The following is a 26,891-nucleotide window of genomic DNA, read 5'->3' on the forward strand; positions in this document are numbered from 1 at the left end:
TTTTAATAGCTGTTTGATATCCACTGAGTAGTTTCTAGGATCAGTTAGGAGGCGTTTAGTTTCTTTTACTAATGTGACAAGTAGCCAGAAAACTGATGAAGATCCAATAAGTGAATAAATAAAGTAACAGCATGTGTTCTCTGCACAGTCATGGATGTTCTATGTTCCTGTAAACATGTTGATACACACAGCTACTGACTGACAGTGTGTGTGTGTGTGTGTGTGTGTGTGTGTGTGTGTGAGGTACCTTTCTGAAACAGCTCATAGATTTCGTCACTGCTCAGGTCGCTGTGGATGTCCACCTTGAAGCCCAGTTTGCTGAGGGTGCGGTGGAGTTCCTTGGCGTCCTTGTTGGCTCCAAACCTCCTCTCCAGCGCCACGCCGGGGTCAAACTGTGCCACGGACACCAGCACCGCCCTGTTACACTCCCCCCTCTGCTCCGACAGGCCTCTCCACTGTGGCATCGCTCTTCTTCTTCTTCTTGTCTTCTGTGCGTCTCTGCTGAGGAAGATCTGCTCTGTGTGTCCGTTATGTCTCCAGCTGACTTTACCCTCCAGCACACCTGTAAGGTTGTAGACACACCTTCAGTCTCACCTGTCACTTGCCATATATGGGTGTTCCTCCTCAGCCTGTTACAGGAGGAGTGATCATGTGTTCCTGTCACACAGCGTTACGTAATTTTGTCCTTTTGCTCCGTGTGCTGGGAAACTACTCTGTGCAATCATCTGCATGACTTCCTCAGGTGTGTTTCCTGCAGGTATTTACTTTTCAGGTGGGTTTTCAGAGTAATGACCAGTTTCCTTCAGCTACAGCAGGCGAAGAGGAAATTCCAGGCTTGTGGCACAAACACAATCAATCAGCAAAGACAACATTTATTCAGCTGTTTTGGAGCTTTTATCACATGATCATCTCCAGCAGGTGGAATTTACTTTAAGTCGAGGCACTACAGGAAAAAGTTTTGTCACCCACTTTTCAGATTTTGGTCTATTTTGCTTCCATAACACGTCTTCTTTCAGACTAATGTAAAACAAACACCCAAGATGCACATTAAGGTTTATGTATTTTACTGCACTTTGTCTATTTGCATCTGTAGATTTCTCTGAAATTCACCAAAATATAGCAGACAGAAGACAACATATTCCTAAAAGTTTTTATACACAAATTACACAAAAGTAAAATAAAATGTGATTCATTTTTACCTGTTTCAGCTACAGGCGGTCATACTGACCCCACAGAACAGTCAAAAATGCGTTTTGGTTGCTTAGCAACTGTCATCATCTCTGTCAGTAAAACTTAAAAAGTGGTCTCAATTTCAAGGTCCTGACATTAAAATACAAATAATGAATGAATTAGACTTTATTCAAAATTAATTAGGGAGACCAGGGACAGTTGTAACATAACTCACTGAACTATTGTGTTAATGTTCTCAGATGTTGAAACAAAGAACCGTTACTTATTACAAACAGCAAAGTTTACTTTGGTTTTATTTTTGTTCTTGTTTCCAGTCTTTTCTCATCAGCTGTGATTATTTTTTTGATGGTTTCTGGTGGAAATTTGTTCTTATTAATGTTAAAATAACATTTTTATAATATATAATATTATAAAATACATTTAACTGTTTCTCACTCTGAATAATTCCAGATTAATCTAAAATTTGAATCTGATGGTTCTTATCCTACAGAAAAATACTGCTGTTATATATTAATATATTCTTACAAAATTAACATTTTTGTGTTATTTCATATTTAAAAAGATAAACTAAGAATAAATTGATTAATCTCTTAATCTGGTGTTTATCATGACAGATAATAGAGTTTGGAGGTCAAAGGTCAAAATGACACTCATGATGTTAGTAGTTAATATTTAATTATTAATAATATTTAATTACAACATAATATTTCGTAGTATTAAGTGGTTTGTAAAATATTGTGACTAGTGGAGGAGTTTTAAATAAGTGAGCTGTTGCATGTGAAGCAATTTCCATTTTAGATAGAAAATGTGAGAAACCTTGTAATACAAAGGATAATTTGATTTTTTGATATTTATTTGATTTTATGTAGCAGATATTAAAAACATAAATAAAACAATATAAATAATAACAAGAATGTGCAAAAGAGACTAACAGCCTTCAAGGCTCATCAGTTATAAACTGAAGCAAATCATAATGAAATTATTACAGTTACAATTATTATATTATTTTGAGTCTAAATATTTAGATTCAGAACCTCGAGTCCTTTTTAATAGCAGAAGTCTCACACAGTTAATATAAAAAGAAAATAAGAAAAAAATGAAACCAATAAATACAGAGAATGTGAAGAAAAGTTATTTTTATTTGTATTTAAAGTGTTAAAAAAGTTTTAATTCATGGAAAGACACTGAAGTCCAGAGGAAATTTAAAGAATTCACAACACATAAAAATAAATATAAGCTGCCAAGAAAAGCAGCGTTACTGATCAGGTCACACAGGTTTCAGTCCTCATCAGTAAGTTTCCACTTCAGTGTGTGAACTCATGAGTCAGACCCACTGAGTTCTGCTGCACGATAACACCTGTTCATAACACCTGTTCATAACAACTGATAATAACACCTGATAATAACACCTGTCAGTGTATGATGGGCTCAAAAACATGATCAACAAAACAACTCAGTAGGAGTCACTTCATGTGCTGCGTTCAGGTCCTGATTTAAGCCGCGGTGGAAGAAGCAACTAAAGTAAAAGTACCAATTCAAGCAGTGATGGAGAGATTACTGACAATCTCTACTCAAGTACAAGTACTGTTACATTACTAAAATACAGTATTACTCAATTACAAGTAAAACTACTGGTGCTAGAAAAATATTTATCTAAAAGTACGAACTATTCTTCTATAAAACTCCTCTGAGTATTAGTTGCTTTTCAACTGGTGATGTTGAAAACATTATCAGCAGCAGTTATTCAGTCAAAGGTTGGAAATGTGAATTTTTCTCAACCAGTGAAAAAGCTAGAAATGTGAAAAGACAAAACAATGTTGAATGAGGTGAAATCACTGCCACAGTTTCTTGACTGATTAATATATTTTGAATTGTTAATTTTCTTAACAGCAGTTAACCAAAAACGAATAGAATAAAATAAATAGAATTGTTTTTGTTGGTCTGTTCATGATCAGAAAGATTTATTGGCTGCAAAAATGCAGGAGAAAGGTTTGGATATTAATTCATATTGCACTCAGCACTCATTTGTTTGTTTTATAGCGTTTAAAACTAAAAAAAATCTTTATTGGAGTTAAGTTAATATATTGATTTATTATTTTATTTTATTTTATTTTATTTTATTTTATTTTATTTTATTTGTTTTTAGTGATATCTGAGGAGCTTGTATGAAGACAAAACAAAACAGAACAAAAAAACTAAAGAAAGTAGCTGCAACATCGACCGCGACCACCAGGCGGCAGACAGGTGACGTCAGCGGTCTTAAAACGCGTGTGGTTACGTCATCCACATGCGCCCGCAGTCGGCAGCAGACGGCTGTGTTTCTGTTTGTGGAGTTGGAAGCCTGATAGTTTTAAACATGGACACTGATGTTGTCAGATCGATCGTCTGATTTTAAAATGATTGTAGGTGTTTGATGTTGTTGACGTCACTGTTTTTAAAGTTGAAACTTTACTGAGTCACAGAGATAAAGAGCGGAGAGCTCACTGACCGTCGGTGGACACACGTGCTAACTTCACCGTCAGATCTGTAGGATTTTTAAGTAACTGTGATTAAAAACAGAGAAAGAGAAAGAAGGAAAAGTTTGAAAATGTCTCGACACGGTAAGAAAAACGGAATCCCGGACAGGTGAGTAACACGAAGTGACTCGTTTTATCTGTTAAAACCTTAAAAATGTCTGTAATGTTGAGCTGACTTTGGTTTTGGAGATGAAAATGATTTAGTTAACTCTTTGTGTCACTAAAAATAAATAATTAAAGGGTGTGTGGAGGAGCCAAACAGTACTCAAGTAAAAGTACAGTTACTTTGCTAAAACAAGTACACAAGTAGAAGTAATGTTTAGTCATCAAAGTACAAAATAAATTAGTGAAAAAAACTGTTTGCGTTACGAGGAAAAACACAGACACACTTCTGTCTTTATTTATTTACTGTGGATATGAAGTGAGAGCTGCGACGATCAATCCATTATTAATGAATTATGAAATGAATTGGCAACTATTTTGATAGTTGATTAATTGGATTGAGTAATTAAAAAGAATTTCTGATTTCAGTTTCTTAAATGTGAATATTTTCTGGTTTCTTTCCTCCTTTCTGACAGTAAACTCAGTGTCTTTGAGTCGTGGATAAAACAAGACATTTGAGTTATCTTAACACTGATTGACATTTTTCACAATTTTCTGACATTTTATGGACAAAACAACTAATTGATGAATCAAAAAATAATCAATAATGAAAGTAATCTGGAAAATGAGTACTGAAAGGATTTCAAATGTTCAGAATCAATAAATCAGTATTTTTCACAACACTAAGATAATAACTTGGTGGGTAAAAGTAAATAATTAAAGAGCTAGAAGAGTTACGATCAGAAAACTGTTGGTTTGAGTCTGAACGTGAAGAAACAGTAGAATTATCTTTAAGAGTATGAAAGTGATTATATCTACATTCATTACAGTATAAAAAAACACTGCATCATTTTTTTAAAGTGATGAATTTGACAATAATGCCTGTATGTTTCCTCCTGTCAGGTGGCTGGATTACAGAGCTGTTGGGAAAAGACTTCACGGGACTCGATTCATCGCCTTCAAAGTTCCTCTGAAACAGGTCAGCAGTCACAGTTAACATCTGTTTCTCAGCTGCGTCGACTGACAGCTGCTGATGTTTTTAAAAAAGTGTGTTTGTGTTTGAGCAGTGAAGTTAAAATCTGTTTCCTTCAGGCTTTGAACCAACAGCTTCCATATTCCAACGTTTTCGGTCCCTGGGAGCTGCTGGACGCTTTGAAGAGAGAAAAGCAGGAGCTCGGTCTGATCATTGACCTGACGTTCACCACGCGATACTACAAACTACAGGTAAACAACACACACACACACACACACACACACACACACACCTGCTCATGTTCTCATTTAAAGAGATACGATGATTATTTCTCTGGTCTATAAAATGTCAGAAAACTGTGCAAAATGTTTCCTAAAGTCCAAGATGACGTCCTCAAGTGTCTCACTTTGTCCAACTCAAACATCATCAGTTTACTGTCAGAGAGGAGGAAAGAAACCAGAAAATATTCACATTTAAGAAGCTGAAATCAGAAAGTTTGGGCTTTTTTTGACTATCAGAATATATTTTGATTAATTTAATAATTGATTTCAGCTCTAATATAAAGTAAAATACGACCCGTGTGTGTGCAGGACGTCCCAGAGTCGGTGCTGTTTGTGAAGATCTTCACAGCTGGTCACGAGGTTCCCAGTGACGACACCATCCTGAGCTTCAAACGAGCCGTACGAAGGTTTCTACGAGACAATGCCGATAACGGTGAGAAAAACTCAGGAACTCAGGATGAACTGCTGCTGCTAGAACAAGTCTGTTCTTCAGTGCAGAACAGGTCCAGAACTCTGTCATTTAAAGGCGTAGTCTCCATTTTTAAAAATCCTTCTGTTGTTTCTCTCGGGATGTGTGATGATCTGATGAAACCGTACAAATCATGATTCAGGGCTTAAGAGTCGATATATTGTGATGCTGTTAGCAGGGTGATATGTTGCTATTTGTTTATCTAATTTTATATGATAAAAGTGTACTTTTTTATTTTTAGTACACAGTGCAGCTTCCCACACAGAGTACATAATATTGCATGAAGCATACATATAACTGGGACAAACTACAGTCTGTAGTGTGACAGAAAAAGTGTTTGATTTGGAACGCAGCCTTGATAAGCTGCCATCTGTCTGCAGCTCTGTTGATGTCAGGACTCCAGTGCATCATGGACAAGTGTGGAAAAATATGGGCATTGACTTGACTAAATCCAAGTTTGGATAAATATGGAAAAAAGAAGACACTGTACCAAATCCTAGGGTCGAGTACCAAAATCTGTAGCCAACATGACTGATAGTTACCGGACAGAATCACAGTGCAGATCACGGTTCTGGCAGCAGAGCTGGTCGAGTCCACAGTAAACACAGTTCAGATACTGAACTAAACTGTCTAAAGTACATCTGTGTTTCACTCCAAATGATTCTGACACCGATCAGAATATCCAACAAACTATTGTGTGTAAATAGGAGAAGCATCTGAACAAAACACTGGATGCAATTTATTTTCCCAGGATGGTGAAGTCATGTCCCACGGGTCATGAAAAAAACGTCATTCTCGGCTTTGCAGTATGTTGGGTAAAACTTTGTCTCGATCAGAGACGAGGCAGCAGAGGAACAGGGCTGTTTCCAGGTTTTCTAGTTTCTCTCTGTTTATATGAAGCTCATCAGAGCACAAATCTCACAATGGAAGCATCTTTACTCATATTGACTTTGTAGAAAATCAGTATTTTTATCATTTTGACCCTCCTGTATGTAGTGAGGAGCAGGTAAACTCAGCAGCACAGTGACACCTGGTGGTCTGTTGAGTTTACTGCAGTTGATTTTTATAGTCCTTTTTAGTTCCCCTCTTTATTAATAATTTCTGAAAATGCAAATATAAAAGATAAACTGCAGTTCATGACGCTGAGAAACCAAACTTTTGTCACAGGAAGAGAGAACTGTAGGAAACATCTCGGGTTTTTATTTCTCTTTAAAATGAGGATTCAACGCTGTGTGACTGATGTGTGCTTTAAATGAACCCCACTTTATTTCTTAAGTCAGAAACACCTGTTATACTCACATGTTAACTGTCATTTCCATCACAGACAAGCTGATCGGAGTCCACTGCACCCACGGTCTGAACCGAACCGGCTACCTGATCTGCAGGTGTGTGTGCAACAGTGTGAACAGTGTTAGTGTGAACTGTGCAGACTGTGTAACATCTGTGTGTGTGTGTGTGTGTGTGTGTGTGTGTGTGTGTGTGACCTGCAGGTATCTGATCGATGTTGATGGCATGGATCCTAAAGAAGCTGTAGAGTGTGAGTACTGATGTCTCTTATTTGAAAGTGTGTCGGCTCATTTCAGAATAAAATGAAAGCATCTGAAATGTTGTTTTGTTCTCAGTGTTCAACTCGTCACGAGGCCACAAGATAGAACGAGAGAACTACCTGGACGACCTGCAGAGTGGACCAAAGAGGAGGTGATGCTGTCTTTTCTTTTTTTTAATGGTTATCAGGGTTCATTTTGATAAGAATTTTAATTGTAGTCTTAGTCTCATGTTAAAAATTGCAGCTAGTTAAAGTCACATTTTAATCGTCTTCATCTTTCTCAGTATTTCATGAGGCTGCAGCGGATTTTCGCGGAAGGATATTTCTTCTTCCAATGTGCTTGGACCATGTTTAGTCAAAAATGAATACCAAAAAGATGTTAATGTGTGTTCACATGTCCAAACTTGTCTAGTGGCAGTAAATGTCCGTTTTTTTCCTGTGTGTTGGTTACCAGCTGCTCGTGAAGGTGAAGGGAGAGTCTGTTAAAAACTGGGTCACAAAATGTGGATAAAACATGTTTTCAGTGCCTTTTTAGTGTGTAACATCTAAATAAACCCTTCAGCTCAGGTTTATACCTGTGAGCGCTTCTAATGCGTCAGATGTTCGACTGTAAAACGTATCTGACTCTCTAATGGCAGTGCGTCATTATTAGTTTTCAATCACTAATGTTCAGAGCTGCAACGTTTAATCAAATAATTGATCATTAATCTCTTATTAAATTAACTGCCAACTATTTTGATTGTTGATTAATTGGTTTGAGTAATTTTCTAGGAAAATACAAGTCAAAATTGTCCAATTTTATCTTTTAAAATGTGGATATTTTCTGTTTTTCTTACTCCTTTCTGACAGTGAACTAAAAATCTCTCCCTTTGGATGTTCTTTCAACAGTAACAGGGGGATGGAGGAGACGGAGCAGGAGCCAATGAGAGGACGAGCTGTACATCGACCATCAGACAGCAGAGAGGAGAGACGGCATCACAACAGTGACTCCCATCACCACAGGTAGGGAGGACGAAACAGTCCATGCTGACAGTTTTTTAAAAATCATTTTCAGTTTGGTTAGATTTAGGAGAAGATCATTGTCTGATGTTCCTGGCAGAAAGCCCTGAAGGCTAATTTCTCCCATGTGCCAATGATGCTAGCATCGCTAAAGAAAGATTCCTCTTTTCTGTCTTTGATTCAGATCGTTTCCTCCCAGAGGAACAAACCATCGCTCACATCACCATCACCACCAACCTCCACACGACGGCCTCCTCCCTCCGCCGCCTTTACTAGCTCCACCTCCTTTCTGTCCACCCATGGGAGCCCCTTTCCACCACCCTTATCAGTGGACACCTCCTCACCCTGACAGTCAGTGGAGGAGACCCCCTCGCTGGCAGGAGGACAGACGGAGAGCTCCTCCTCTGCCTCCTCCTCTTCCTCCTCCTCTACCTCGCTACTCTGCACGCTGGACCAACGAGTCCAGCGGCCACGACGGAGCCGAGGAGGAGCAGTGGGCGGGTCCTAAAATGAGACATCACCACAGACACACTCACAGATTCAAGACACACAACAACTACTGATAGAAACCAGGACACTGAGACAGTTATTAAGAGCTTATAAATCTACTGTTCTTATTCATCTGTGTGTTTAAAGGGACAGTTCACGAGATCTCCTTTTACACTGGACAAAAAAACCTCACTAACATTTGGCTTTTGTCTTCAGTGTCAAAGGGTACAATCAGTATTCAGTCCTGCATTAAATGACTCTGCAGTTGTCACAGGTTTTTATCGTCTCCAGCTCCGATCAGCGGTGATGGAAACGCTCATTTTGTGACTTTTTGGCTTCTGCGACCCTCTTCGCTTCTTTTCCATAATGATGCTGCTTGGTTTGACCCAGCATGGCAGTTTACGCCCTTGAAGGCGTCTTTAACTGATACACACTCGGCTTGTGTAAATCAGAAAGATAAGGTTGGATGAGAATTTTACCTCCTGTAAATTTTTCACAATAAAACTCCCCAAGATTTTGTTGTCTAAAAGCTTTTATCATTAATTGGAAAAATCGGGAAATGATTTGAAACATGAAAAAGTAAAATAAAGAAAACATCTGAAAGTCCAAACAACACTGTAGGAAGCACAGAGATTCAGTTAGAAGCTACAAAAGCATTGAAAGCTGAACACAAATAGGCCTTTTCCACCAGCATGGAACCAGCCCCATTCTGGTTCAAGCACCTAATTTTAGCCCCAAGTCTGAAAACACCTCCTCACGGTGGTCCAAAGCTCCTGTGCTAGTGATGTTAACACCAACACACCCAAGCTCCCGGGCTGTACAGCTAACATAGCTACCTAGCTAACAGCAGCTACATCTAGCAGCAATTAGGAGAGTTGAGGTGGAGCAGCCGGAGGACGTCAGAAAAAAAAAAAAGTTGTGACGTAGTGCTATAAAGTGTTACCTTACACAAGTATGGGGCGCAGAGTTTTGTCATCAGTGAACTCTGTAAATCACTAAATTGGTTGAGGCAGAGCAGCCGGAGGACATTTTCTCCATTAAAAATGGTCCAGTTTCACCAAAATCAGTGACATAGTTGGTGTTTTGTGCCATAAAGTGTAACCTTACAGGCGTATGGCGTGCAGAGTGGGAATAACAGAGGCGTCGTTCACCTTAATACAACTCAATGTAGCAAAATGACGCAAAAGCTGTTATTTTAATGTAAAATATTTGCACACTGTTGCTTTAAAGGAAAAGTTTACATTAATAAAAATGTCTTAAAACAATACCTCTTCTCTCTAACTTATTGTCAGTCACATTTTCCAGTTAAACTTTTATTGATATCAGATCAATATTTTAAGCTGATCCATTTATTAATAGTTCTGAATAGTTCTGATCAGGTGTGATAAATGTGTTGGATATTTAAGTATCATCTGCATTGTTTTCCAGGTTTTTCAAATGGAAATTCTCTCTCAGAAATAACATTTTGACACAGAATTATACAAAACCTAAAAAAACAAAAAAACAAAATGATAGATCCTCCCTTTATGAGAGATGGGGACAAATCAGATGTGTGTTTTCCAAAGTTTGAGTCTGTTTAGTTCCTGTTTCCGTCTTTGTGTTTGCCGGCGGAGTCACGGAGGACAGATGGCAACAAGAGAAAATCTGAAACCAGAAGTTTGTGAGTTGAAATCTCAGCGTTCCTCGTTCATTATGACGTTCAGTCAAATGTTGATCCGCTCTGTTTTTATTTGACTGAACAGGTTTACTCCCTCACATTATTTTTTGATTATATTCATTATTGATTAATGTATTGATTAGTTTCTTGATTAATTGATTGGTTACTTGATCTATAAAATGGTAAAAGGCGAAGCTGATGTTTTTAAAACGTCTGATACATTGAATATATTCAGACTCAGATCATGAATGTGTGGAACCAGTCACATCTGAAGATGGTTTAAAAATGTAATAAAGACTTAAATAATTAATATATTTTCAACATTGTTGACTGTTAATTTTCAGTTCTACAGGCAGCCCCACAAACACAGACAATCATTTAAATGATCAATTAGTCAATAGATTAGTTACAAGTTGGTCTAAAGAACAAAAGTAAATTATCTCAACAGAAGATCAGTAGATGATAAAACTGTTTTAGAACTTAAGAATTTGAATTTGGCTCAAAACTAAAAAATTTGTAGCCTTCAAATTTTCTCAGAAGTTTTCTCAACTCTTTAATTTTTACAGTGTATATTTGATATCCTGGAGCCAGAAAATGTTTTATTATATTTGGCATGAAAAATGACTGAAACAATAAATAAATCAATGATTAAAATAGTTGCAGAGTATACTTTTATAGAATGACTAATTGATAAATTAACTAACAGTTTTACAAACTATTGGTCACATGAGCTGTCAACCTGATTCGCTATTATTTTGGTGTCTGAAAATTAAATCGTTTTAATTGAAAATATTAAAATTACAACTGTCACATTCACTTTCACTTAAATTATTTGACTTTTAATTTTTTAAACACACCGTTTGGGGGGGTTTCTAAAACCCAAAGATTTAAGTGTATCTAAAGAAGAAATCTAAGTGAAGTGTAGACCTATGATAAATGAAAAGTAAAATTCATTTTCATATAATTGTTTTCTGATTTATGGTATCTGTATTTGATTTCTTTAGACTTTAACCCTCAGATTCACTTGACTAAACTCTGATGTGTAGATTTACTCCACTTGTAGCTATAAATTTAGGAAATGTCCCTTTAATTTTCCGTTAAATCATCTAAATGTCCTATCTTCCATATGTTTAACTGTCTCTCTGTGTGTTAATATTTTACTTTTGTGCTTCTTCTGTTTTTCAGCCTCCCCTCATGATGCGGCTGGCTACTGGTGTGTGTCCACTGCGCATGCGCGGAGCCTGTCACGACTCTGCTGCTGCTGCGGCTGCTGCAGGTGAAACATGGCGATGAAGGCGCTCAGAGGGATGGTGAACGGGGCCATGAGCGAGCTCTCCTCGGCCGTCACCGGGAACAGACCCGCGGCCGCCGCCGCTCCGGCCCCCACCGCCGCCTCCAGGCAGCATGTGATGGCCGTGAAGAGGGACTATATCTCCCAGCCGCGCCTCAGTGAGTCCCGCTCCTATCATCCATCTGAATACATGAGAGCTGCAGCAACAAGCTCTCTGACAGGTTTCATAGAAAGAAACAGCTCTGCGTCATTAAACAATAATTACAGACTGATGTGAGCATCGATCAGCACTTTCTCCTGATAACTGCCAATCAATCAGCTGATAGTCATCGAACAGGCTGCAGGAACTTTAGACTTTGTTTTTATGACTGTAAATATTAATGAGGGTTTTGTCTTGATTTGGATGAGTGAATTGTTTGGTCTCCTGGGAAATGGTGCATTGAAGGACACTTAGGATTAATTTTATTTATTTATTTACTTGTGTATTTATTTTTTGCACATAAAAACAGCATAAAATCAAGAAAAGTCAGATTATCACTTACCCAACCTGGCAAGTGATTAAAAACAAATTAAACCTTTCAAAGTTGCAAAATGGCAGAAAATGCTTTTCTTAGTTTATCATCATACTAAACTGAATATCTTCAGGTTTAAAAGACGTGACATTTAAAGACACCACCTTGAGCTTCAGATTGACATTTTTCACTATTTTCTGATATTTACAGATTAAACATGACAGTTCACTTCAGTCTTTGTTTTTTGATAACCACTACAAAAATAAATGGAAAAAGTCGATTTTTCAACCACTTGTGTGAGCAGGTTTCGTGATTTTCTGACATTTTACTGCTCAGAATGATCCATATTTGCAGCCCTGAGCTGAGTGTGTGTGTGTGTGAGTGTGTGTGTGTGTATGTGTGTGTGTGTGTGTGTGTGTGTGTGTGAGTGTGTGTGGGCTTCAGTGGGATAAAAATATTTACTCTCTGCAGCTCTTCAGTCCTTCTGCCAGGAGATCAGCCAGAAATATTGTGATGATGAGGAGAATCATGAGATAATTTACGTCTATGAGCCTGAGATGAAGCTCAGAGAGGATGATGATGATTTTCTTCATAAATTAATTAACCAGAACCACCAGAACGTCCATAAGCATCTCGTGATAAACACCAGACTAACAGATTAATGCATTAATGCAAACATCACAGAAAATAATCACAGCTGATGGGAAAATCCTGGAAACAAGAACAAAAATAAAACCAAAGTACGTTTTGCTCTTAAGGGTTCTTTGTTTCAACATCTGAGAGCTTTCACACAAAAATACAGTGAGTTATGTTACAACTGTCCCTGGTCTCCCCTACTTTATTTTTAAAATGGAATCTAATTAAATAATTATTTGAATTTTAATGTCAGGAAATTGGAAATTGAGAATTGTGAAGTTTTATTGACAGAGACAATGACGGTTGCTAAGCAACCGAGATGCATCTCCAGCAATTCAACAGCAGCTATTTCTGTGGGGTCAGTTTGACCGTCTGTGGCTGAAAAAGGTGAAAATGATCACATATTCTTTGACTTTTGTGTCATTTATATATAAAAAACATTTTAAATGAAAATGGAGACATTTTTAGGAAAAGTCAGGAACCAGCAGCTTTATGTTTTTTTTTAATTTAACACAGTTATTGCACATATAAATTTGAAAAAAGTCAAAAAGACTTCCTCAGCTGTTCTAGTGTTCATCATTTAGTTTGGATCATAAAGCTTTAGAAAATCATCTAACATGTCCACAGTGACGTCTCCAGATGTTGAAAACTTAAAGAGCTTAAAGGGCTTCGTGTATTTACTGTTTTGTTACGTTCAGCTTCTGCTTTGTTGCATTTTAAATTTTATTTATTGCGTCTTCTTGTTATGTGCAGGACGACAGATGGACATTAGTGTCTCGCTTAATTTGGTGCAGCCATGTTTTAATTTCTTATAAATCAATATCATTGCACAGCGTCCTCTTATAAGCTAAATAAACTGAACTAATTTTGTGTTAGTTAAGAAATCGATTCAGCTCAGACTTCAGTCAGATGTGTCCCGTCTGCAGCTGCAGCTCTGCCCTCTGCTGACACTGTGTTTGTTCTGAGCCGATTCAGGTTCTGTGTTCCTCATGTTTCTGCCTCCTCAGCCTATAAAACAGTGTCTGGAGTCAACGGTCCGCTGGTGATTCTGGATCAGGTGAAGGTAAGAACCACCGCACTCCTCAGATGACTCACCTCTGTTTGTTTTTTTTTTACTTTTCTGAACTGAGAATCTCAGCTTCTCCTTCTTTTCTCACCCAGTTCTTCTCATGAGTGATAGAATGAATTCAGGTGACACAAAAACTGAACAGAATCAGAATTTTCATGTGAATATAAATAAAGATAAAAGAGCAAGTACTGCAAGACAAAAAGATTAAATGGAAAACTGACAATAAAATGTGGGAAAGGTAATTAAAATATGTACAATATGTTATTTAAATGAAAGAGCTGCACAGATTTTGTGCAGACTGCAAACATTCACAGTTTATGGAGGTCACAATCCAAGACTAAACTATAGTAGGAGCTCAATGAAGATGTTTTATGAATCAATAACTTTTTTCTTTACCATGATCTACTCTTAACTGCAAAGGGAAATTATTAGAAATCTTCATAATACTTAGAATATTCTTAGAATTTTGCCACAAGGAGCATCTCTTTGTATTTTGGCGTTTAGTGATTATGGCCACAGGTAGAATGGATGCTCCAAAAACCAGATCATAACCAGGATACTGGGGCCTCGTCACAGGAAAAAAATCTTAACTGACTGAAACTTAAGTTAAGACAGAAAGAAGATAAGAGAAATATTTTCATCCTGTTTCATAAAGTCATGGCTCGTATGTTAAGAGACAACTGTAACCTTCATTCTTCAATCAGAGCTCGTTTTGTCATGTCTGTGTCTGTGTTTATAAAGGACAATAGACCGGCTGTATCCATGACAACAGCTGTCTTCACTTCACTTGTCACTCTCTAACTAGCTGCTATAATGAAGAAGAATAGACGAAGGTTTAATTTTATCTTTGATGAGTTGGAAGCTTTAATCATGTTGGTGGAGGAGAATCTGCAGTGCAGCACAGTCAGGAAACACGTTTCTATAAAACCACAAATCCTAAATGTGAACTGAGATCAGAAGATTCAGACTGGAGTTTCTGTGATGAGGCTGCAGGACTCTGAGACAAACAGACAATCACAAACCGGTTCCCCACGTTCTCTGTAAACATCATATTCAGAATATTAGCAAAACCAGAATATTTCCTCTCATGTTCCTGCTTCTCTCCCACAGTTCCCGAGGTACGCAGAGATCGTCCACCTCACCCTGCCCGATGGGACCAAGAGGAGCGGACAGGTGCTGGAGGTCACCGGCTCCAAAGCCGTGGTGCAGGTACGCTCATCTGGACAGCTATTGGACAGACGCTCCTGTTCCCCTGTACTGATGACACTCACATCAGCCTCAGCTGCTAATTAGCAGCCTCAGCTGCTAATTAGCAAACGTCTTGTGTTACGACAACCAAAGATGCTTTACGTAAGAAGATAACGCATTACAACGTTATGAAACGGTACACACTTCCTGTCTCTGAAGTGGGTGTGTTCAGAAATGTTGTAAACAACATGTAGATTATTACAAATTAAATGTTTGCACTTTATTTTGCCAGTCATTTTGTTATGCTAGCTTAATATGTCTGATATTGTCATACTGTTTTTGAAATGTTGGTAAACCTGCTAAAAATAGGCGATCAACCTTTTTTCTGACTTCACCTTTCTGTGCACATCCACGCAGGAGAGCAGAGAGAAAGAGGTTTTTTGTAGTTTTTTGTAGTTTCTAACTGAATCTCAGTGGTTTTAAAGTTTAGTTTCTGTCCTGTGTCGTTGTTTGTACTTCCAGGTATTTGCTTTATTTTACAGTGTCGTGTTCACCTTCAGCCTGTAGGAGTCGTGTTTAATAACTGATGATGAAAACGAAGCATTTCGTGATTTTGCTGCTTCATTATAAAATCTTTTAGATAACAAAATAATATGGGACTTTTATTATGAAGAATTTGTAGGAAGCGACATGTCTGCACATTGTTCAGACGCTGGACTAAATACAAACGCTTCATCAGTAAAAACTCACCTTCAAGCAGTTGCTCTGCTTTGTCAACACGCCGAGTCAAACGGACTCAAGCAGCACATGTAAACAAGAGGAGACCAGGCTTCATTGCCGCCGCAGAAAAGGCGTGAATATACATGTGGTATTAGTCTGACTCACTGGATGCAGATTATTGGTTCCCCTTCTGCTTTACCATTTTCAGAATCCCTGCTGCTACAGGAAACGACTGCACCAAACTCACAACCTCCAAGTGAAAATGTCAGGTTACCGTCACCCTAACCTGGTCGCTAACAGTACGAATGTAACCAAGCTAGCAGCTCTGACCCATTTTCTGTCACGCTCCAAAACACAAACACCGCTCCCCGACATATTTTGCAGCAGCACCTTCGCTGCATCCTGGGCTTATAGCTGCCCAGGACAACTGTGATTGGTTCAGAGGAATACAAACCACTCAGTGATTTTTCCTCCTACAGCAGAATGATAATGTGTGCAGCCAGACCTTTCTCTGTCATGCAAGATTAGTCTGGTATTAACCTTTCTGTTAAAGTGGCTCAGTTCAGTTGTTTGCTGATGTGGTTATTTGAAAAACAGAAGTTGTTTTTCTCTTCTGTCAGGGTGAGGCCAGTCTTCCTGTGTTTGTTTGTCCTTGACATTTTGTTAAGTGCAGTTTTTTTTTTGCTTGATTGTTTTTTGGAGATGTTGCAGCTGTGTGTGTGGCTCAAGCTGCAGGACCGTAGACCTGCACTTAAAATAAACATTAAGAGATGAAATGTGAACCACAGGAGCTCAACCTGCTGCTGTAAGATGTACAGTAATGACAGATTTTCCTCCTCCGTCCTTCCTCCTCTTTGTTGCTCCACTCTGCCCCCTGCAGGTTTTTGAGGGGACTTCAGGTATTGATGCAAAGAAGACCAGCTGTGAGTTTACAGGAGACATCTTGAGGACGCCTGTCTCTGAGGACATGTTGGGTATGAGACACAAGACAATAAATAAATGTGTCACATTCAGGTCTGCAGCTTCACATAAACTCATGAACTGTTCTGTAAATGACAAATTCAAACTGAATGTCGATGTTTGTGTGTGTTTGCAGGCCGTGTGTTTAATGGATCAGGTAAACCTATCGACAGAGGACCAGCAGTCCTGGCTGAAGACTTCTTGGACATCATGGGTACGTTTCTGCTCTGAAGCTGTGCAGTCATGATGAAACCAACTAACTTTTAATGAGCTCAGTGTAGGAAAGCAGGCAGTAAGGTGACGCTGATATTATGCAGTTTTTAATGCAGTGCTGCCTGAGGGGTCAAAGGTCACAGACAGTCAGTGTTGGTTCTCAGTCTTGCTCCTTATGTGCAGAGATTTCTCTGGATTCTCTGAATCTTTTCATGATATTATAGATTGTAGATGGTGAAATCTATAAACTCCTGCAGTTTTCTGTTGACAAACGTTCTTAAACTGTTGGACAGTTTGCAGTTTTTCACAAAGTGGTGAATCTGACCCCATTCATGCTGGTGAACCACTGAGTCTTTCCAGGTCGCCCCTTTAATACCCAATCATGATCCTGTCACCTGTTTACCTGTGGAACGTTCCAAACAGCTGCTTTTGGAGCGTTCCACAACTTTCACAGACTGTTGCAGGCATCAAATTCAGAATGAGAGTATATTTACAAAAAATCACGTTTATCAGTTTGAAGATTAAAGATCTTGTCTGACTGTTGATTATTCAACTGAATTCAAGTCAAAAAGTTTTTGCAAATCATTGCATTGTGTTTGGGTTTTTACATTTTCTTCAGTCACAATCCCTTTTCAACATGTGGAAATTCAGTTGCCTGTAATTGTTTTCTTTACTGGTGAAACAGGAATTAATGATATCTACAGTTAAATAAGACATCTGTAAGTTCATTTTGTTGAAATGTCATTTCTACATGTGAAAATATTTATAACATGTCAGAACTGTTTTACACATATCTTCTCATGTACTACCAGTCTTACTGTTGGCTTTACTTTAATATATCATGCATCTGTATGATGTTTTTTTCATATTCCAGGTCAGCCTATAAACCCTCAGTGTCGTATTTACCCCGAGGAGATGATCCAGACCGGAATATCTGCCATCGACGGCATGAACAGCATCGCCAGAGGGCAGAAAATACCCATCTTCTCTGCTGCAGGGCTGCCACACAACGAGGTACGCACACACACACACACACACACACACACACACACACACACACACACACACACACACACACACACTCTCTCATACATATATACATTAAAACATGTGAGCACACAGGTACACATGCAGACACACACTATTAATCTGCTGACTGATCTGTTGTGTGTGATAAATCCTCAGGGCTGAATCTTAATTAGATTTGATTAATTAACTGTATCACCTCACTTTAATTATCCAGAATTAAATTAAATTAAATTAATTAACAGAAAAAGCTACAAACACCACACTGTAAAAATACTCTGTTACAAGTTAAAGTCCTGCACTGAAAATATTACAGTACATGTACATGAGTATAATCGGGAAAATGTTCTTAAAGTATTCAAAGAAAAAGTAATGTTCTATCTGCTCTCAGATGATTTTGACCGTTTTAATTGGTTGATGTGGAGCTCATTTTGAACTAATTCTTATCAGTTTGATTATTTTCATTATGGATTAATTTGCTGATTATTCTCTTCATTAATTGATTGATTGATTGATTGATTGTCGTCTCAGTGAGCCACAGTGAAAAACCTTCTCACCTTCAGTTATTATTTGATTAGTTGTCAACAACTAAATTAATCAGGAACTATTTTATAGATAGAAAGATTTTTATTTTGAACATGTAAGAAGGAAAAATAACAAAACCTGTACAAGTTCACAGATGAAATTCTCAAAGAAAAAAACAAGAAACAATAATCAATAATTAATTGTTTTCAGTCTTTCTTCAGTAAAAAAAACGTCCAAATTCTCTGATTTTAGCTTCATGATCTCTTTGAATGTAGAATTTCAGAAACTGGAAGAGAAAATCTGAGTTGTGGACAAACAAGACATTTGAGGACGTCATGAGTTTCTGGAAAGAGTGATCAGCATTTTTCAGACATCTTAAAGATCAAACAACTAATTGATTAATCAAGAAAATTAACAAAAGAATAATTGATAATGAAAATAATCATTAAAATCATTCCAAAAACAAACAGCAGATCTTCAACTGGAACATTAAATGTTTTTTATATTAAAAAATGACTTAAAACTTATCAAAATAGTTGCCAGTTAATTCTGTGTCATAATAAAAATCATATTTTATAAACTCTTGTGTGCAAAAACTTTAATCTGTAAAGTAACTAAAGCTGTGAGGTAAATGTAGAGGAGTAAAAAGTACAATATTTCTGATTTAGATTTAGTGGAGGAGACTCGATCGTCTGACGTTCTTGTTTCCCTCCCCTCTTCAGATCGCGGCTCAGATCTGTCGGCAGGCCGGTTTGGTGAGGAAGTCCAAGGACGTGATGGACTACAGCGAGGACAACTTCGCCATCGTGTTCGCAGCCATGGGGGTGAGAACGCAACATTATTTCTCTCTGCGAAGGCTGACAGTGAGGTTAAAGAGCGTCTTATGTAAGTTCTGCCTCTAGAGGTCTCTCAACAATACCAACCAAAGCTGTAGTCTGATGACATCATGAAGTAGCGTGGGATCATGGGAGTTGTTGTTTCCACTGGTAAACAGCCATCATCGCCACATGCAGCTCTTCAGCTCCTCTGCAGTGGTTCCCTGTGGAAATGAATAACATTAATTAATTAATTAGTTCATTCATTTTCTGTAACTACTTACTCCGTAAGGGTCACGAGCGAAATGAATAACACTTCTTAGTTTTTTAACATTTTAATTTTCATTCATCATCGTTGTAGGTCTACGCTGTAAAAACAAAAAAGTTGAGAAAACTCAAAGTTTCAAGGTAAAACACACTGTAACTCAAATTCTTAAGTTTTGAAAAAGTTTCATCTTTTGTTGAGATAATTGACTTTTCCTCTTTGGATAAACTTAAATCTTTTGAGTTTTAGAAACTCCAAAAAGTTATATTTAAAAAATCATTGAGTTAATTCATTGACTTGAAAGTAAACGTGATGTTTACAAAATTTTAATATTTTCAGTTAAAACAACTTAATTTCCAAACATAAAAATAATGACAAATCAGGTTTACGACTCTTTTGAGTTTCTAAAACTCTCAACTTTTTTGTTTTTACAGTGTAGACCAACAACGAAGAATGAAAATTAAAATGTTAAAAAACTGATAACTGTTATCTATTTCCATATTTTTTGCTGAAGCCACAGGGAGCCACTGGAGAGCAGGCTGCAGACCATCGAGCTGAGAAAACCAGCCGTGTCTTCAGCTTTGTGACGAAGCTTTTTTCAGACACTTCAGTGACTTTTAAATGGTTTGATTTGCTAAAGAAACAGGAGAATTGTCTCAACCCGTACAGGAGCTCTCCCTCCTCCACTGTGATCGAAAAACAGAAAAAGTTCACAGTTGTTTGAACTGCTGACTTTGCTAGCTATCCACTACTGTTGTGTGATTATTAGCAGTTGGTTGGTTGAGATCAGCAGTAGGTGGCGCCAGTTCTCCGGTCTGCAAACCATTATAGCACTGCAGAGGAAGAGGACACACCAAGATGAAGCACGAAAACTGCAGCGAAGTGATTTATGGTTTCTCTTTTTTCATTAGGTTAACATGGAGACCGCCAGGTTCTTTAAGTCTGACTTTGAGGAGAACGGTTCCATGGACAACGTCTGTTTGTTCCTCAACCTGGCCAACGACCCCACGTATGTCCCACGTTCTCCTCATCCACTTATTTTTACTTAAAAAAAGACTTAATTTAGAATGAGGAACCCACAGCTGATAGAGACACAAATAGAAACAGTAGACTCTGAAACTGAATAATGGTAAAGTTGTAGAATCAGACGAATAAATCTGTTGGGCAATTTTATATATTATCATCCTGAAATTCACCTAGCATAGCTTTCTCAGTCTGTCTTTACTTACGTGAATGTTGTCAAGCAATTTTTAAAGAACTTTTTCTTACTACCTCATTTTATGTATATTTGATCCTTTTTCTTAATCTAAGTTGCTCTATTTCTGTTTTTTTTATTTAGTAATTTATACTGCATTTTCTGATGGGATGCTGCTGTTATGTAAGCTGAATATTGCTCTCTCCAAACCAACCAAACTCCATGGGTGAAATCAGTGATTTAACCTTGCAGAACACAGGAGTTGCTGCTCTACTGCTGTCTTGATCGGTTAGTCTGTTTGTGTTATTGTGTGACTTTGGTGAAACTCAGCTAACCTTTTAAAACACAGAAGTCACAAACAAACTAACTCACTGAGGCAGATTGACCAGCAAGTTCTGTGTTCTGTGAGGTAAAATTACAGATTTTTCCTATGAAGTTTGGTTGGTTTGGAGAGAATAATATTTGGCTTGTATAATGGCAGTTTCCTGTCGTTAAAAGCAAAGTAAAGCAGTGAAAATATCCTAAATCTAACAAACACTTGACTGATATTCCAGACTATCCCTTCATCCCTGGGTCTGTGACGTGTGTTTACATCTGAAGATATTAAGCATTAAGTTTATATAAAACCGGGCGGAGATAGGCCTCTCTGACTAATACTGAAAGAGTTCTGTCTTTATTGCAGCATCGAACGAATCATCACGCCTCGTTTAGCTCTGACATCAGCAGAGTATCTGGCCTATCAGTGTGAGAAGCACGTCCTCGTCATCCTCACTGACATGAGCTCCTACGCAGAGGCTCTCAGAGAGGTCAGTGCAGTTATTCTCAAACGATTACAGGATATTGGAAAGAAATTGTGCATTGACTCACCCAGATGTCACTTATCCAAAATCTCCGTCTCAGGTGTCTGCTGCCAGAGAGGAAGTGCCAGGCCGGCGAGGTTTCCCGGGTTACATGTACACGGATCTGGCCACCATCTACGAAAGAGCCGGCAGAGTAGAAGGACGTAACGGCTCCATCACCCAGATCCCCATCCTCACCATGCCCAATGACGGTACTTACTCACTCAACCACAACTTCATAATGACTGTAGTGTTGTTGTTACAGTGTGTTCTTCTGTCTCTCAGACATCACTCATCCTATTCCTGACCTGACTGGTTACATCACTGAGGGACAAATCTATGTGGACAGACAACTTCACAACAGACAGGTAATGAAGCGCACCATCACTGATGTGTTTAGATACTGTGGAAAGGAAAGGTCACGTCTGAAAAAAAAAAAACGTCTTGACTTGGAACTTTACATGTGACATGTTGGTCTTCACTTGATTGATTTCAACATGTCAGTCTCAACTTGGGACTTGAATTTGAACGTGCTGGGGTTGACTTTGGACCTGATTGTGAGGTAACTTAAGAATTGTTGGTCATGATACTTGTCTTGGGACATTTTGGTCTTAATGTGGGACCTGACTGTGGAATTGTTGATCTTGATTTCTGATGTTGGTCTTGACTTTGGACTTGTTGGTCTTGGGACGTTAGGTTGGTCTTGACTAGGGATGTTGGTCTTGACTTGAAACTCGACTTGGGACTTAATAGCCTTTACTTTGTACCTTTTTTGAGACTTCTTGGTCTTGCTTAGGGATGCTGGTCTTGACTTGGGACTGGAGCTACAAATTGTTGGTCTTGCCTTGGTTCTTGTCTTTGGACTTGTTGGTGTTTACATGGGACCTGACTTGGGATTTTTTGATCACATCAGATGTCACAATCAAGACCAACACGTTCAAAATCAAGTTCTGAGTCAAGACCAATGATTGGTTTGGGCTTTGTTGATCTTGACTTGGGACTTGTTGATCACGTCAGGTTTGCCGTCTATCACTGACTTTGATTAGAACCTATTTGGTTGTGTGAATACTGACACTCGGAACTGGTTCCTGAAGAAAAGTTCTTCTAAAACAGGATTATAATAGTTACATTAATTCATCAAATATGTCTGAATTTAAGTGGAAATAAGCCGAGCATTCCACCGAGATTCTTTAATTCATCAGCCGACATGACAACACGACTCTGCACTGTTGCACTATTGAACAAAAACAATAAAAAACCAGCAGCCCTGACTGTCGGAGGCGTCTTCTGGAAATTAAATCCCCATTCAATTAATTCTGTCTGGAGGCAGGATGTGGTGTTTGAGCAGCTGTTGACTCTTTACTCTGGTGGATAGAAAACGGTAGATGTGATTTTTACTCTCATTGATTGATTGATTATTGATCATCTTGTCCTCTCGTGGTTCAGATCTATCCTCCCATCAACGTGCTGCCGTCTCTCTCCCGTCTGATGAAATCTGCCATCGGCGAGGGGATGACCCGCAGAGACCACTCGGATGTGTCCAACCAGCTTGTGAGTTCACTTCCTGTTTCATACCGCACATGCTCTCCTTTACCTTCCCGCTCTGATGTGTGTGTGTTTGTGTGTGTGTGCAGTACGCGTGTTACGCCATAGGAAAGGACGTCCAGGCCATGAAGGCGGTGGTGGGCGAGGAGGCTCTGACGGCTGATGACCTGCTCTATCTGGAGTTCCTGACCAAGTTCGAGAAAAACTTCATCTCCCAAGGTGCAGTGGGGCAAAGCAGAGCACTCAGTTGTAGTTGTTGCTAGAACGGAAAATTGGCAAAAAATTAGTAAATGATCATTCAACAATATTGATCCAAGGACTACAGATGACAGTTTGAAAAACAAACAAACAAACAAACAAACAAAAAGTATTTATGGAATGTAACTACGTATATTTGTTTACTATATTGTTTGGATTTTTACATTACATTTAATTAAAAAAATGTAAACATCATGAGCTTGGCCTGTTACAAGGTTTAATAGACAAGTTTGATCTTTTGAAATATATTTTCTAGTATAATGGAAGAACTCAAAAATAAGTGAGCTTTAAATTGGATTCTGTGTGTTATTAGAACCCTGCAGAAGAAGAACCATCACTGATTTAACATAAAGTTGGTTTTTCTCCTGTGTTTGTGCGTTCAGGTGCCTACGAGAACAGGAGTGTGTTTGAGACTCTGGACATCGGGTGGCAGCTGATGAGGATCTTCCCCAAAGAGATGCTGAAGAGGATTCCTCAGAGCACCTTGGCCGAGTTTTACCCCCGAGAAGCCAAACACTAAACGAAAACACTCTCATCTGTGTCTCTGCCAGCCGCTCCCATCTGTTCCAGTGGAACCTCACTGCATACATACAGTAAAGTGTTGTACCGTCACATATGAGGTGATGCTGTAACCGTCCTGACACTCGTGACATTCGTGTGGCCTCGACGACGCGCCATTCCTGCTTAAACAACCAGACACACAGAGAGGAGAAGAGTCAAACACACACAGATGTTTGCATGTTTACAGTGTGAATGTAAAGAGTGTAGAGGAAGGGAGCGATGTGTTTGTGTCTTTAACGTCTGTGTGGGTGAAGACAATGACTTTTGAGGTTTGTGTCGTGCCTATAATTAAAAAATGAAGCGACCCAAAGTCCAAAAATAAAGAAACCAATCCACATAACTTCCAAAAACCTGAACTGAACCGTATACGTTACCTTTAACAGCCGTGTGGTCAGAAGGGTTTTAAAGTGTAACCTGCAGGTTTGAGCCTCCAGTGACTCAGTGTTTAGCAAAATGATGTAGAAACGTGATTTTTTGTGGTGTGAGGAGAAACAGTGGAGAACTGTGCAGGTGTCTTGGTGAGTGAAGTGTTAGCTAACAGCTAATTTTGTGTTCAGCTCATGTTTGAGTATCAGCTTTTATCAGTCCTGTCTCACATTGCATTGCCTCCTATAAATCCACACACAGAGCTGCAGTGGCAGGAGAGAGAGAGGGGAGAACGAGAGACGAATAACAGTTACCTGATAAACTTTTTGTTGGTTGGGTGATTCTGTGGTTGGGGCCAGCCGGCAGTCAGACGGCCGTTTAAGTTATGGAAGCAGCAGTGAAGTTCCGCCTCTTTATCTGCATGAAACGCACCAAGAAGCGAGAGACGGCGCTCTTCTCCTGTCAGGAAATCTGTGGACTCGACGTCCTGGCAGGCAGGAGTTTGTCCACCTGTAGCTACACAATGATTTGGCATGGTCACTGCAAATGAAATGCACTGTACAAGTAGCTAAACAATACAACAACTTCTGCATGTTGGTCAGAGGCAGACTGAGGCACAGCCACTTCCTCTTCTTACATAAGAAGAGCCTTGCTCAAAACAGGCCACCACAGTTTTAAAACGGTTATCTTACATACACATTTCCTAAAGAAATTTAACCTGCAAGTTAAACTTTAATGCCTTTAAATGGGGACCGTTTACTGTTTGCATGTGCACTTCCCACAACAAGAGTTGTGACATGTTTGCTGACATTTTCAGGCCACTGAAGTTCATTTTATGGTGGATGTTAATTTAAGATATTGCAACTTTAGCCATATAAAGTTTTTCCTCATCATTTTATGTCTGAGGAAAATGTTGATATTCCCAACAGCCTAATCTTGTCTTGATGCATTTGCATTTCCTGCATTACGTTACACACTCGCTAGCTTTGTAAGTACCACCTCTTCTGCTCTGTGCTCCAATAACAGTTGAGTAAACTTGGTACCTCAGTCAAATTTCTCCTTTTTCTATATGTCACATCTTAAGTTAGCTAATGTTAGCATAAAGCTAGGTAATTAGCTAGCTAATCTTAGCTAAATGCTAACAAAATATCTTGCTGTGATCAATTTACATTAGCTAGTTAGTTAGCTAGCGTTTTGCTAACATTAACTAACTTAAGATGTGAATGTGGCTTTGAGAGGTTGCCCGGCAACATCTTTTAAACATCTTCAAAATTCAGTTTTCCTTTCAGCACATGGCATATCTGAGTACAGGAAACCAGAAAGGAGAAAACTGTCTGAAACTTGCTCAACTTTCACTGGAGCACAGAGTGAAAGAGGAAGAAGTGAGGTAAAGTTAACCTCCGCAGCTTCTAGACACTGACATGTTCACAACACTTTAACGCCAAACAAAGCGTGTATCACAGCCACGAGCTCACACTTTCCATTTGAAGTTAGCACTTCACTTGTAACCACACCCATGTGTGATGTCACAGTGTCCCAGAGTACACCTGTACATCACTGCCAAAAACTGATTTGCAAAACTTGAATTAATAAAACGTTTCTTACCATCAACCAAACATTGACTTTTGTCCGCCGTGTTTCTGTGTTTATGATGTCAACAACTCAGCAAGTCGAACACTTCAGAGTTGTTCCAACTTGAGGTGGCGTTCATATGAATTTTCTCAGTTGGAAACTATTTTTTTTTTTATTATTCCGACACCACATGAAAGCAGGAAAAGTTAGCAATGATCCTGCATTCATGTGGTGGAATAATCACAAAAACATCCACCGAGTCGGAACAACAACTCTGAAGTCTGCAAAAAATTTGGGGAATCATTGATGAGCTATACTTTGCATTGCGCCACTTTCCCAACATCAAGACTGATTTCAACCTAAATGCGTGTCTCTTGGTGGCTAACCTGACAGCGCTGCCTTTTTCAAGGTAGACTTTCACATCGTAGCGGAGGATCTGCAAAGAACTGCATCCCCGGAGCCTCGAATCTTCTTCTTCTTCTCCATGTAACTGTGTGTGTGTGGTACTGAAATAGAAATAAGAATGAAAAAAGAAACTCAGAATGATTCATAGAGATTATTACAGCTCTTAATATCAAACACAAACTTAATTATAACGTATCCAAACAATAGTAACAGACGAAATGTCAGATATCTACTGTTTAATACAAGTTTAAGTAAAGAAAACTCGAAAACACGAGTTATTCTGCTGTCATTGTGTGGTGTTTGCTGCCCTCTACTGGGCTGGTTGTGTGTGGCAACTACACACCACAAACACGTCACAAGCTGCCTGCTGCTTATACCAGCAAAACTTTCTATTTTGCTGCATCTGTGATGTTTCTGGATAAGTTTTTGCCAAACTAACACAGTTTGCCACAAATCAAAAAATGATGAAAAACGTGTATCAAGACAAAAAAAGACAGCTACATTTTACTTTTATACTATTTTAGAGCCTGTACTTTGTCACTATTACTGCAGTAAAGAAGTTGAATCAGTACTTCTAGTATCTGTACTTCTACTACAACTTGCTGAGTTGCTGACGTCATAAACGTGGAAACATGGCGGACAAGAGTTGAGTACTTTTTTATTATGCTGCATTCACATGCTTCACAGATGTCTGGAAATGTAAGATG

The 26,891-nt window shown here is 38.7% G+C and overlaps 3 protein-coding genes across 3 annotated transcripts in view; 2 read left to right on the forward strand and 1 right to left on the reverse strand.

Annotated features, from left to right (window-relative positions):
* Nucleotides 1-547, reverse strand: part of LOC146308834 (caspase-7-like) — a 2,227-nt gene extending 1,680 nt beyond the window's left edge. Inside the window, exon 1 of the mRNA XM_084745990.1 lies at nucleotides 248-547. Coding sequence (XP_084602116.1) covers nucleotides 248-464 — 217 coding nt within the window. The 5' untranslated portion in view covers nucleotides 465-547. The remainder of the gene's footprint in view (nucleotides 1-247) is intronic.
* A 2,918-nt stretch (nucleotides 548-3,465) lies between these two features.
* On the forward strand, nucleotides 3,466-8,840 carry LOC146308835 (uncharacterized). The gene is made up of 8 exons (XM_084746483.1): nucleotides 3,466-3,816; nucleotides 4,713-4,788; nucleotides 4,902-5,033; nucleotides 5,373-5,496; nucleotides 6,857-7,069; nucleotides 7,155-7,230; nucleotides 7,967-8,080; nucleotides 8,262-8,840. The coding sequence occupies exons 1-8, from the start codon at nucleotides 3,779-3,781 to the stop codon at nucleotides 8,638-8,640; spliced, it is 1,152 nt and encodes a 383-aa protein (XP_084602609.1). The 5' UTR covers nucleotides 3,466-3,778; the 3' UTR covers nucleotides 8,641-8,840.
* A 2,093-nt stretch (nucleotides 8,841-10,933) lies between these two features.
* On the forward strand, nucleotides 10,934-24,645 carry atp6v1b2 (ATPase H+ transporting V1 subunit B2). The gene is made up of 14 exons (XM_084745819.1): nucleotides 10,934-11,672; nucleotides 13,670-13,725; nucleotides 14,842-14,940; nucleotides 16,520-16,613; nucleotides 16,736-16,813; nucleotides 17,687-17,826; nucleotides 19,086-19,187; nucleotides 20,355-20,452; nucleotides 21,321-21,444; nucleotides 21,539-21,689; nucleotides 21,763-21,845; nucleotides 22,924-23,028; nucleotides 23,112-23,241; nucleotides 23,664-24,645. The coding sequence occupies exons 1-14, from the start codon at nucleotides 11,507-11,509 to the stop codon at nucleotides 23,798-23,800; spliced, it is 1,563 nt and encodes a 520-aa protein (XP_084601945.1). The 5' UTR covers nucleotides 10,934-11,506; the 3' UTR covers nucleotides 23,801-24,645.
* Nucleotides 24,646-26,891: the final 2,246 nt, after the last annotated feature.

Source organism: Lutjanus erythropterus, chromosome 20 (assembly GCF_056507025.1).
Source record: "Lutjanus erythropterus isolate fLutEry1 chromosome 20, fLutEry1.hap2, whole genome shotgun sequence".
Classification (NCBI taxonomy): domain Eukaryota; kingdom Metazoa; phylum Chordata; class Actinopteri; order Lutjaniformes; family Lutjanidae; genus Lutjanus; species Lutjanus erythropterus.

Bases quoted from the DNA above. Each gene is read 5' to 3' on its own strand.
- atp6v1b2 (XM_084745819.1), top strand. From the start codon at position 11,507: ATGGCGATGAAGGCGCTCAGAGGGATGGTGAACGGGGCCATGAGCGAG. The intron at 16,614-16,735 runs GTATGAGACACA...GTGTGTTTGCAG, and splicing joins TGTCTCTGAGGACATGTTGG to GCCGTGTGTTTAATGGATCA. The intron at 17,827-19,085 runs GTACGCACACAC...TCCCCTCTTCAG, and splicing joins CAGGGCTGCCACACAACGAG to ATCGCGGCTCAGATCTGTCG.
- LOC146308835 (XM_084746483.1), top strand. From the start codon at position 3,779: ATGTCTCGACACGGTAAGAAAAACGGAATCCCGGACAG. The intron at 5,497-6,856 runs GTGAGAAAAACT...TTTCCATCACAG, and splicing joins ACGAGACAATGCCGATAACG to ACAAGCTGATCGGAGTCCAC. The intron at 7,070-7,154 runs GTGAGTACTGAT...TTTTGTTCTCAG, and splicing joins TCCTAAAGAAGCTGTAGAGT to TGTTCAACTCGTCACGAGGC.